At 45.8% G+C, this 12,266-nt stretch overlaps 1 protein-coding gene across 2 annotated transcripts in view; it reads right to left on the reverse strand.

Annotated features, from left to right (window-relative positions):
• per2 (period circadian clock 2) overlaps window positions 1-12,266 on the reverse strand; it is a 32,606-nt gene continuing 20,340 nt past the window's right edge. The window contains exons 10-24 of one of the 2 annotated variants that reach the window (XM_030773123.1): window positions 11,766-11,872; window positions 11,482-11,635; window positions 10,972-11,080; window positions 10,668-10,808; window positions 10,089-10,164; window positions 9,726-9,900; window positions 9,071-9,198; window positions 8,325-8,525; window positions 7,253-7,513; window positions 5,935-6,842; window positions 4,761-4,916; window positions 2,961-3,123; window positions 2,442-2,652; window positions 1,551-1,701; window positions 1-904 (exon numbers count right to left, since the gene is read on the reverse strand). In XM_030773123.1, coding sequence (XP_030628983.1) covers window positions 743-904; window positions 1,551-1,701; window positions 2,442-2,652; window positions 2,961-3,123; window positions 4,761-4,916; window positions 5,935-6,842; window positions 7,253-7,513; window positions 8,325-8,525; window positions 9,071-9,198; window positions 9,726-9,900; window positions 10,089-10,164; window positions 10,668-10,808; window positions 10,972-11,080; window positions 11,482-11,635; window positions 11,766-11,872 — 3,103 coding nt within the window. In that variant the 3' untranslated portion in view covers window positions 1-742. The remainder of the gene's footprint in view (window positions 905-1,550; window positions 1,702-2,441; window positions 2,653-2,960; window positions 3,124-4,760; window positions 4,917-5,934; window positions 6,843-7,252; window positions 7,514-8,324; window positions 8,526-9,070; window positions 9,199-9,725; window positions 9,901-10,088; window positions 10,165-10,667; window positions 10,809-10,971; window positions 11,081-11,481; window positions 11,636-11,765; window positions 11,873-12,266) is intronic. The other variant, XM_030773124.1, reaches the window with a different exon arrangement.

The raw sequence follows: 12,266 nt of genomic DNA on the forward strand, positions 1-12,266 counted from the left end.
TCTTGACGTTCTTTTCTTGATGTGCTTTCCATAAAACTAGAAAGAAAACTAGGACACATGTACTCATATTTTGAGTTGAGGGGTAATTTGGAAACAACTGAATCTCAGCATATTGTCTCCAGTCAGAGAGAAAGTTGAACATCCATACAGCCAACAGCAACAAAAACAAAAACAACAACAACAACACGAACAACAAGAAGAATGACAAGAGGAAAAAAAAAACTAATTCAATAAAAACTATGAATAAACAATAGAGAAAAAAAGCATAATTTAAGAACTAGTCACAGAAACAGCATTACTATTTCAATAAAATAAGAAGTAAAAGAACTAGCTACCATTTACAGGGAAAACAGCATTTGCCTGACATTGGCTTTTGCACAATGCAGAGTTAGTGTGACTGGCAGGTGAAAACCTTTAACACAGTGTAGGATCCTGCAACCGGGAGGTCACTGAGGATCATTGTAGCCAAGGTCACACATTATAACACTCTCCCCTATTCAAAATTCACATATTCCATACTTATTCATACACGCATGCATATGTACAAGCACACAAACACACACACACACACACACACACACACACACACACACCACAACACAAACACACACACACACACTTCAGTGGTCCATTAAGGCATACCAACAGCACACGCCCTGTTATGAAGTCCAAATACACACTTCACCGTGAGTAAAAAAAAAAAAAAAAGGTCATGCCCTGTAAAGGACAGAGCAGACTGTTGCTAGGTTACGGGGCCGGGACACGGAGAGGTATCTGTTTGGTGGGAGTCTTGTCGGGTCTTTCTCGGGGGACTGATTTCGTTTGTCTCCACCTCCCCCATGTGCAGGTCTGGAGGGTCCTCTTCGGTAAGGGTCTCTGACATGCCCACACAACCAACGCACTCCTGCACACAACAAGAAGACACACAGTTAACCATACACAGGTCAGATTAGGTCACTCGCTTCACTCTCACACACACACATTCACACCCACGAGCGCACATGGTAACACACACTCCCGCAAAAACCTACAGAGGTGAAATACCACAACCATAGCATACAAAGATGTAAGATAAGGCTCCGCTCTACGGCTTTACATACACTGCACAGTTAATGAACGTTAAGGACAACTGAGTTTTGTGTTCACATAATCCTGAAGACCCGAAGTGAAAGACACCCTGTTCCTACAGGGACATGCACACATTAGACCTGATAATTAATTGTTAAATAAGCCTAACAGCGGACGTGAAAAGACAATAATTAACTGAAAACTCTCGGTGGGAAATCACATCTTCCCTGCTGTCCTGCGACATCTTTCCCCCCGAGAGATTCCGTAGCTATTCAAGACAACTGGATAACCACTTTTTTTTTTTTCTCGGGTAAACTCTTAAGTTTGTGAGAGAGGTCAACTTGAAACTTAGGTATGAAGCAGTAAGAGCCTGTTCAGTGGATGTGGTGTATTCGACTCTCCACGGGCTCCAATGAGAAATGTACTATGGGGCTGAACAGATGTTCTTATTGACTGTTGAGAACTGGTTCTGTGGTGCGTACCTTGACGTCGATGACTTTGGGTAAGCCTCCTCTCTTCATCCAGGAGTGGACTTCGGCCAGTTCCCGTTTCTGTTCTTCGGTGAAGCGTGGCTGGTTTTTCTGCATCTGTCGCAGCTTCTCCCGGTCCTCTTGCAGGACTTTCTGCTTGTCTCTGTGAAGGCCACGATAACACATACACACACGCACACACACACGCAGACGCACACACACGTACACGCACACACACGCAAACACACAGACACAAACACTACCACTCAGAGGCCGAATTTCTGTGGGTGTAATAGAGTCATAAAGATATTTAACTGATGCAAACAAACACACGAAATCAAAAATGACCAGATTGGATTTGGAACCGTCACAGACAGTTTGTCTGTTTTAGAATTAAAATAAACGTTACTAATTTTGTATCGTATTAAACTCAGGACATGAGCTCATTTCCTGTGCCCATTTTCAGAGGGAGATATCACGTTAAACTTCACTTCCCCCTAATGGGCAAAAATAGAACTACAACCAAAAAAAAAAATCCTAGTTTGGTCCCTCGTCTCTCAGAATTTAGCCAAAACAAACACATAAGGTCAAAAGTCAGTGGAAACAAAAGGAACATTTATTCCACTCCTATAAACTAAGATAACGTTCTATGCATTTCTGTTTTCACTTTCTCTTCGCTCTTTTCCTGTAACCTCCTCTCCTCTCCTGATGCCTTACTCGCTTTTGTAAACAAACAATAATTAGAATAATACTGATATTAGTATTTCATTGGGTTGAGTATGGTGGGGGTTGTGGCTTTGGGAGTCAGAGTTCGAGTCAAAGTCCCATTGCGGGGAGTGGGAAGGGAGTGAATGAGGGGGGGTTGGGGGTGGGGGGGGGGTTCTCCTCTCTCCTCCCGCTCACCGTGGGGGAAGCTGGTATGTCATCATAACGCCTTCGTCCACGTTGGCCATGAGGAGCCACATGGGCTCCTGCAGTACATACTTGATGAAATGCTCGCTCTCCTCCACCTCCATCGGACCCGCCCCGCCGTGCCCCTTGGCCTTGTGGGAATTCTGAGACGAGTCGACGCTGCCGAAGTAGTTACTGCTGTTGTTGCTGGCGTGGCTGCTCCCTGGGGAAAGGAAGGAAAAGCCGGAGAGAAAATCCCGTCAGTCGGTTTTTCTGGGCTGTTCACTCGTCTAAGCTGAACTGTGAAATACGTCAGATTCACCCTTGATCGGACTTCTCTGCTGATCAGCATGTCCTTACTGAACAAGAAGAGCTAGGGGGAACTTCAAAGGAGTCGATGATGTCACAGGGGCAGTGATGTAATATTCAGCCTCGATTTGAGTTGTGCCCCAAGTGATTCGTTAACTGCCATAAAAATCTTACTCCCTTTCCCTCATCGTCACACGTCACTTAGGAAAAAAATGAACAGACCTGTTCCGCTGGCCGATCCCGCGCTCCCTGACATTCCGTTGGAACCAGAGCCCATGGAGCCCGACGTAGCCGACCCGGTTCCAGAATGGGAATCTTCGGGCAGGAGGATGTCCAACAAGTCGCTGGACGATGAGAGGGCATCGCTCTGGTGACCGTCGGCGTCCTAAAAAATAGATTTAGAAGTGTTTTTGACCGTCTACGCAAACCACACACTCCGCGATCGTTTCCGGCCCCTGCTGTCAGTTCTCTCTGCTCACGGCTCCGTGACCCCTCTCTCAAAGAGTGGAAGTCACTCTCGGTCACTTTAAATGAGCTGTTAAAGCAGAGATGTGATTAAGCGCCATCGTGAAACATCAAGTGTTTTGAGTAAGGACAAATCCTGACTAGGGTGTATGAACAATGGTGAGTGAATTTTTTAAAATCAGTTGAAGTCTGAATGAAACAAGGCTGCATCAGATGACCGCTGTCGTGAAGTCACACAGTCAAACTTAATATGAACGTTTTGAAAAGGGCAGCTTGCACACGGTCAGTGGAAGGTTATAGAATGAGAAGGAAAGTTTGACCACGACGAGCGAAATGTAAGCAACATAAAGAACTATTCCAGATAAATAAGAATGAAAAACTGAAATAAAAACTCCGTCAAAGATACAACGTTTATCTCTTGATGGAAATGTAGCAGCATCCCCAAAATGAAAGTCCTTCAAAAATATGCTTTGTCATATTTGGGACGGTAAATGTGTGTGTGTCTGCAAACACACACTTAGACACAGATGCAAAACAAACACACATAAAACACACACACAGACACACACACACACACAAATTTGGCATATGAGCGTGTGTGTGTCTGTGTGTGTGTTTGTGTGTGCGCGCGTGCGCCTGTGACTGTGAGAGTGAAGAACACAGTTCACGTACAGCACAGAGAGAATGTAAGTGCATGTTTTTCATACAGCAGACAACATGCAGATTGATCTAAAATACCAGAAAAGAAATGATGGGGGAAAAAGAGTGCTGTGCAATGGCAGGAATAAGTTGTATCTTAGTCACCATAGCAACTGTCCACCATTTTGATAGGCATATCAGTGCTGACATTCAATGCAATAACATGCTATTTCAACAACGGAGCAATTCAATTTTTCAATTACATCAATCAATTACACTGTAGAGCTAATATCAACATGGTGGACAAAGCCACAGTAAACACAGTCCAGGCCGTACATTTGGGAAGAAGATTAACAGCTTAAAAGAAAGTCCCATAATCAGACTAAAAAGAAAAGCATTCGTATTGCTTTGATCACATGGCATAGGGGGTGGAGATAGGAAGTCGGAAATAGGGATGCGGGGGGGGGGGGGGGGGGCAGGGCATGGTGGGGAGCAGAATGTGAGATGGGCAAGACAGTAAGTGAGAGGGAGAAGATTAGAGTAAGAGTGGAGAGCAGGAAGTGAGAGGATAGAGACAGGAAGTGAGTGGGGAGCAGGAAATGACAGAGTAGAGACAGGAAGCGATAGGGGAGTAGTAAGTGATGGGGGGGGGGGGGGGGGGTCAGAGGTGAGGGGAGCAGAAAGTGAGAGGTGGGAGACAAGGGAATGGGGGTGGGAGAGCAGGAAGTGAGAACGAGGTTACAGGAAGCGCAAAGAAGGAACAGGAAGTGAGGTTACAGGAAGCCCAAAGAAGGAACAGGAAGTGAGAGAAAAGGATGCAGGAAGTGCAAAGAAGGATACAGGAAGTGCAAACAGGGAGCAGGAAGAGAGAGGGAAGGGAGGAACCAGGAAGGGAACAGTTGTGTGTTGAGGGCCTACCTCTTCGCTGTGAGACCTGAGTTTAGAGATTAGTCTATCCCCAGATAAAACCCCAACATCTGTCTTTCTGAGCCCGGAATACAAGATTCCCATCGGCAGAGGAAAACGAGGAGACCCTCCACTGAGGCCTACTAGACCAGGCCAAGCGAATGGGTGCTAAAGGGTGTAAGGGACACAGGGATTAACATAGGCCTTGATTACGTAAATATAGTTTTTAACGACTGCGTTCTACAGACGCCTTCTTTATTGTGCTTCAACATGGCAGCTTTAGATCAGTCACTCTAAGGTTAATTTGAATTGCATTGTTAACAGTTTTAGGGCTGAGCAGGATAAACAAAAGAAAAGAAAAAAAAAAAAACATGAATAAAGGTTAAAATGTTACGTTAAAAAAATATGAGGATGGATAATTAAATAAATGCACGCATTCTATCTTATTCGTACATTTACGTACCATGGGACATTAAAAGCTTTGTTTTGTAGTATACTGTTATACTTAAATACATCGTAACTCCGTGGATATTACAAATGTTTTAATGTGTGTTGCAAACAACACGCTACTTCTTATGATTTCACTGTAACATTAGAAAAAATATATACATTTTACATCAATTTTCATTCATCTCATTTTACTTCATGGGGCATATATGATGCTCCTGTTCTTTTGCATGAGTACATGCTACCAAGTTCAAAAACAGAGGTACAGTATCAATGTTTGCTGCCAGCTGAAGACAATAAGGGGTTTGGTCAAGTTTGAAGCCCTTGGGGACCCTAAGTTTTGGAGATTTCAGCGTTAGCACTCAACGATTCAACCTCAGGTTAATGTCGATGGTGCTCAGCTGTCTTTTGCTGGGAAATGTGGGGGTGTACCATTAGAGGGTAAAAACAGAAAACGACTTCACCAAAAAAAAAAAAAGTTATGCCTTTGTTTTGGAGGTATTATGCGCCATCTGTTGGTAAGAACGAAGTATTGCAGTTAGGTGAAAAGCGAGAAGTGTGGGGAGAGTTACAGAAAGGACAGAATGAGACAGATAAAGTTCAACAGACAAGAAAACTCGAAGCAGGAAACAAAAGCTGTGTGTGTGTGTGTGTGTGAGAGAGAGAGAGAGAGAGGGAGAGAGAGAGAGAGAGAGAGAGAGAGAGAGGGAGAGAGGGAGTAAGCAGATAGAATTTCTACCTGCTGCACCTCTTTGTCACTCTTTGCCTGACTGGTGCTGCTCACTCCCTTCTCGCCGGTGCTGTTCCCCTGGGCTCCAGCAGAGGGAGCTGAGCTGTCCTGCCTGTCCACCGACCGCTGCGTCTCCTCCAGCTGCAACAGGTTCAGCTGCAGGGGCGAGCTGCACCGCGACTGAAACAAGGGCGGAGACGGCTGGTCACGTCCGCCCACAGACTGAGGGGTGGAGCTCCGGGATGGCCCCTCCCTCTGTTCCGGTTCTGGAGCTTTCGGGGGCACCTCTGGGTGCAGGAAGGGAAACGGCTGCGCAGGGAATGCAGTCTGTGGAGTGAAAGGGTTCTGTGCGGCGAACTGCGTCTGCATGGGAAAACTGGGACGAGGCTGCAGCTGGGGCTGACTGGGGAATGCCGTCTGGGAAGGGAATGCCTGGGGCGGAAAGGCACCCTGGTCCGGATAAAAAGGCTGCTGAGGCGTGGCGCCCATCTGTGGGAACACATAGTTGGGCAACACCAGCGCCACCATTGGGGTTACGAGGGGGCCGGAGAAAGGGGGAGGCGGCTGAACGTGGCAGCGTGGATCTGGGCTGCACTGATTGTCCCTAAAGCCCGGGAGAGAGGGGTCCACTCGGGCCGGCACGGTGCTAGCGCCTGGGTACATCTGGAGAGGGTACGTCGGCACCACCGCCGGGTACGTGATGGGGAACGTGGACTGGGAAGTGTCCGAGGGAGACCACGAGGTCTGGTTCAGTCCCTGTAAGGGTGGCCTGGGCTGCTGCTTCCGGTGGGATACGGTACTGTCCGACGATTCGTTTTTTTTCACCCGTTTCGATTTCGTCTTTTTGTTCCGTCCACCTCGTCGTGTCGTGTGCTCTGCTCCACCAACCTGCTTCGTGGAACGAGGAGTGGGTGCACCTGCAGAAAGAGAGAGAGAGAGCGAGAGAGAGAGAGAGAGAGAGAGAGAGAGAGAGAGCGCAACAGATGAACGGCACAACATAACAAATCAAAAGAAAAACTATTTCAATAATACAACAGGCTACAGAAATATTTAAGTTCTTTAATAATGCATCAGGGAAACGAATGAATGGAAGCCATTTAGTTCAGAATTTTGGAATGTCAAAGACTATTCCAAAGAAGGGGCAACCATGCAAAGCTGGTGATGTCAGAACGGGGTGCATGGAACCAACAGAATGTTCATCTTCGGAACATTCTAAAGCTTCTGCTCCTATTACTGTGGGGTTTTTTTTTTCTCTTGAGACTTTAAAAACGTGTCCTATTCCAGTGATTTCGTTCATGTCCAAAGGAAAAATCTCAACTGCACTTACATCCAGATCCCACCTGCCCCTTCTGCCTCTCCAGGTAGAGGGAGCAGTCGGCCTTAAAGGCGTGAACACCCCGGAGCTCCCTGAACCGGCTCAGGAACGCCTGCTCCTCCTTCTGTGTGTGGGCTGCCAGCACTTGTTTGGTTAGGCCAAGCTTCTTGTATGGCTCCCTCTCCTGGCTGGGAGGAGAAATTGTGCTCGTTGGAACAGCCTGAGTGGGACCCTCTGCTGTGTCTCCTCCACCCGCCACATCCTCAATGATCTCTGTAAGAATAACAGCAATGAGACACAGAGGAAAGAGTCCAAGACAAGACTACAAGACAAGAACAGCTTGTTCGCGGTCAGTCGAAATGCATTAAAAAATGGCAAATATGTTTCAAAATGTTTTAAGGTAGTTTAGGGCAAATGAAACATCCCCTATACCGTATAATCCCCATATGGCAACATAAACATACTACATACAATGGTTTCCATATTTGAAAATGGCGACTGTTGAATAACATCAGAAAAAAGTGTGACAGATATGAAGACCACACAAAGCTGGTGATATCATAAAGAGGAGCATGGAACCAACAGAATGTTCAGCTTCAGAACATTCTAAAGCACCGTTCCCATCGCTCTGCTGTGTTTTTCTTTTTCTTGAGAACTACTGAGAACTACTTCTTGAGTTCCTATACAGAAGAGCAATCTGTACCGCACTTACCCCCACTGCAGTGACCTGGGGGTAAGTTTGAGACAGTTGCAGAAAAAAGACACAAGACTCTAAAAGACAAACATTAAATAACGTAATAAATGAATTACTCCACAATGACACAGCGATTAGGGAAAACACATAAGTACATGTACATTACACTGACAAGCCCATGGCAAAAGATTTGTGGAGACCATTTCTGCTGTCATTGGTGGGGGGAAAAAAAAAAATGTAAATAATAGGCTGCTAGGGCCTATAAAATGAGATATTCCTGTGGCTGAAGGAATGCTGAGTCTGTGCACCTTAGTTGCCGGGCAGAGGTTTAAGGGAGGGCCAGGCTGAGAGACGCAGGATGAAAGGACGAGGCGTGATTGCTTCACTCACCTGACTCCGGCTGTGGTTTCTTGTCTCCCACGTGGACGATGGTACTGCTGTAGCTGCACTGGCTGGTGATGGACACGACGCTCTCCGCTTTACTGGGCAGTGCCAAGGGCGCCAGGGAGGTGCCCACTACCGCAGTGCCCACGGGCTTCTTGGCGACGTCTATAGGCGATATCCCAGACTGGGTCTTCAAATGGGAAGCCTCTGATTGGCAGAGAGGTCAAACAGGATACAAGCATTAGAACAGGATGACACACACACATAAGACTCCGCCCCCATAGGTCTTAAATGGCGCTGTCACGGAATGAGACGCCCTTCATACAGAATCACTGCATTCTTCCGTATGAGTTTGTTTGTAAAATCACAAGCCAAACTCACACATATGAGGGCAGTAACATTGTGTAATATTAGGCCTGGCACCAAACTCTCTGTAAAATATGTGAACTGTTCCCTAAAAGGAAAGGACTGGTTTATGCGTCGTTGTAGCACACATTCCGGAGGGATTCCACACTTAATGGTACAACGCCAGCAGCAACCTCCCATAATCTCGTGGGATTTGGAGTGAGAAATGACTTGGCAGGAGGGGGTTCTGCATTAGAAACGATTTGGTATAAAATTACATGAAATCTGCTTTGGCGCTTATGTGAAATCGGTATGAAAACAGAGCTTTAGTACGGTGGACGACAAAAGCGATCCGACTGGACGGAGAAGTTTAGAGCGGCAGAGACGAGCTTTGGGCGAAACTTTACCTTCCGATGCCTGCATCGCCCTCTCGGCACCTTTCTGTTTGTCTTCGTCAGAATTGGAGGATGTTGTGTTGGACGACGACTGGCATTTCCGTTTTACGGTAATGGGCACGTTACAACTCTCCAAATACCTGAGAGAGAGAGAGAGAGAGAGAGAGAGAGAGAGAGAGAGAGAGAGAGAGAGAGAGAGAGAGAGAGAGAGAGAGAGAGAGAGAGAGAGAGAGAGAGAGAGAAAGTACAAATGTGACATAACGCACAGCAACAGAGACTCTTCTTAAGGCTGCTGCTTCTCCTATTTCTCAGGTTCTCAGGTCTATATCAATAAACACTGGACTGAATCGTTTTCGGGACATGAAGCCCTTTGAAAATAGCATAAGCAGAGAGCCCACAGCAGTTTATCATAGTAGTTTATTTTCTGTGAATCTACTAGTTTTTACTATCACTGATAAGTAGTAAAGTCACCATATGGCAAGAAGCGTCTCAGTAAACAGGAAACACTGCACTGATTTAAAAACAAAACAAAACGAAACAAAACAAAAACAAACAAACAAAAAAATGGGATTAAATGAAACGTGTCTTCCATGTGAATCTGGAAAGCTCTAGATTTGAGAGATGTATGTGGACTGAGCAGATGTGGGATTTTTTTTGTCAGATTAACCTGATTACACTGTCCAGGCAGCTGATTTGCTGATAGGAGTAGACGGTCTGGTCCTTGTACGCTAACTCCTCGTTTACGTTGGCCCGCGGATCGTCTGGACTTCCTAACGGGTCCCTCCAGTTCACGGGGAAGGCTGTGTCTTTAGGCCGGACCGCAGTGTTCTTCTGGGTCAACTCTGTCGATCAGAGAATTTCATTAGGTTCTGATTAATGCGTGTGTGTGCGCGTGCGTTTGTGCGCACGTGTGTGTGTTTGTGTGTGCACATATGTGTATACATGTGTGTTGTGTGTTTGTGGTTGTGTTTGTGTGTGTGTGTGTGTGTGTGCATATGTAAGACAGTTGTGTATGATTATTTCGGCTTACTGATTTGGCCTCTTTTGGACTGCTGCTCCTGGTTCTTTAACATGTGGACTCCTTTACAGATCTCCTGAAATGTTTTCTGTCGACAGACACACATTTCCAAATTCACCACCAGTCCCTACTGTATGAGCAGCATCAACATCAGAAAACACTAGATTATAATCTTATAATAGATTGTGAAGGTGGAGTTCTTATCTAGATTTTCTGAATATTATTTTGGATTACATATGTTCATTGCAACAATTAAATCTGTGCATTTCCTTGTTGAATCAGCCGTACGTTACTTTCTTTCCATTACTTAACCGACTGTCTTTGACCGGCTCTTTCCAGTCCATTCATCCTAATGAATACAACGGCATGTATCGAGTGCAGCTGATCTTAGATCAGCACTTTGAGACACTTGATACAGATGGGGCTTGACCTGCAATTGCTACGTTACGGCCAAAGAGCAATGAAGCCAGTTCAACCTGACACTCCAGGCGCAGTTATCCGGATTAAACGAAACGAAACAGAAACAAAACAAAACAAAAAAGATAACGAAATGACACAGAGAAGAGAGTTGACGGTGGTCATGTGACTCACCGGTTTGCTGCGGCCGCCCTCCTCTTCCTCGGCTCTGGCTCGAGCTCCGTTTCCGTTGCTGTCGCTGGAGGAGGCGACGCTCATGAGGTGATCATTACTCCCCAGACTCCCATAGCCACTGGAGCTGTTATTATGCACGGGCTGCGGAGACACATGACAGGCAGGGGAAATGACAATCTGTTTTGTTCTCTTTCTCTCCACTGCTCCACTTCTCTGTCCCTCTTTGTCTTTCGCTTGTCTTTCGACCATTCCCTCTCTCTCTCATTCTCTCTCTCTCTCTCTTTCTCTCTCTCGCTCTACTGACCTGTAGTAGGAGTCGGTGAATTTGTTCTGTGATTTCCTGGATGTCGGAGTCCATGGCCTTGCCCTCTGCAACCGACGGAGCCACAAACACGTCCTCATTCACAGGACCCCTGGCCAGCAGAAGCACAGTAAAGTTAATGTGTTATACAGCAAACACCACATCCCATTCTACTCCATTCACAAGGCCAGTGAATAACAATGCACATCAGAACATAACAGATACAGTAACCCAGGGTTAATGGAATTCACCATACGTGGTACGAAATATGACATAATACTGCATCAATTCATGCTTTGGTTACGATCTATTCCAATTGCACTCGTAACCCTCAGTGTTGAATACCAAAGTGCTAAGGACGTAATCTCGATTTAATCATCAACTAAAACAGCTGAGCCAAAGCCGCTGATCTTTGCTCGATGTCCTGGCGAAACGTTGCCAGATTGAGGCTGTTGAGTCAGAGTGCAAACGCAAACGTGGCTCCGCGCCCTCCTCCCTCCCTCCCTCACTCACATGCGGACTTTGTGACGTCCAATAACGAAGGAGACCTTTCTGCTCCACGGATTCACGAAACTGGACCAGCTGGTGTCAATGGTGATGTACTCGCCGTTCCGCGTGCAAAACCGAATGGAGGAGTGGTCAAAAGGTTGACCTGCATACTGCAAAACTGAAACGGAGAGCGAGAGAGAAAATCTTTAGGTTATTAATGAGAGAGACACAGGGAAAGAGAGAGGGGAGAACTCTGTAATGACCGCTGTGTGTTAGAATGTTTTACTGTATATGAAGACCATACATACTCTTTCTGTGGATTCCAAGCATGATTGGTCTGTCATTAGGATGAAGGTGCAGGAGCACGGGTGTGCCAATGAGATCCTGTGGTAGGTATCCTAGCAACGGCACCGCCCTGTCACACAAACAAATAATTATAGAGTTTATAGAGTTTACACCGTTTTGTTACTGAGTAATCGTTTTTTTTTTTTTTTTTTTACATTGATATAATTATGTCAAAATAGCATTTTCAGACTTTAGGCCTTCATGTGAAGCACTATGAGCAATATGAAACGTTAACTTAAATGTTTATCACATCACAACTCAAATCACCGTATCAAATCAAATCATCAGTATGTGTCAAACCCATCGTCATATGATTTTTGACCAAATCATGCAGCCCTAATAGACAGACAGAGAGACAGATGGACAGAAACACAGATGGATGGATGGATGGATGGATGGATAGATAGATAGATAGATAGATAGATAGATAGATAGATAGATAGATAGATAGATAGATAACTGGA

This window comes from Chanos chanos, chromosome 5, assembly GCF_902362185.1.
Source record: "Chanos chanos chromosome 5, fChaCha1.1, whole genome shotgun sequence".
NCBI classification, from domain to species: Eukaryota; Metazoa; Chordata; class Actinopteri; order Gonorynchiformes; family Chanidae; genus Chanos; species Chanos chanos.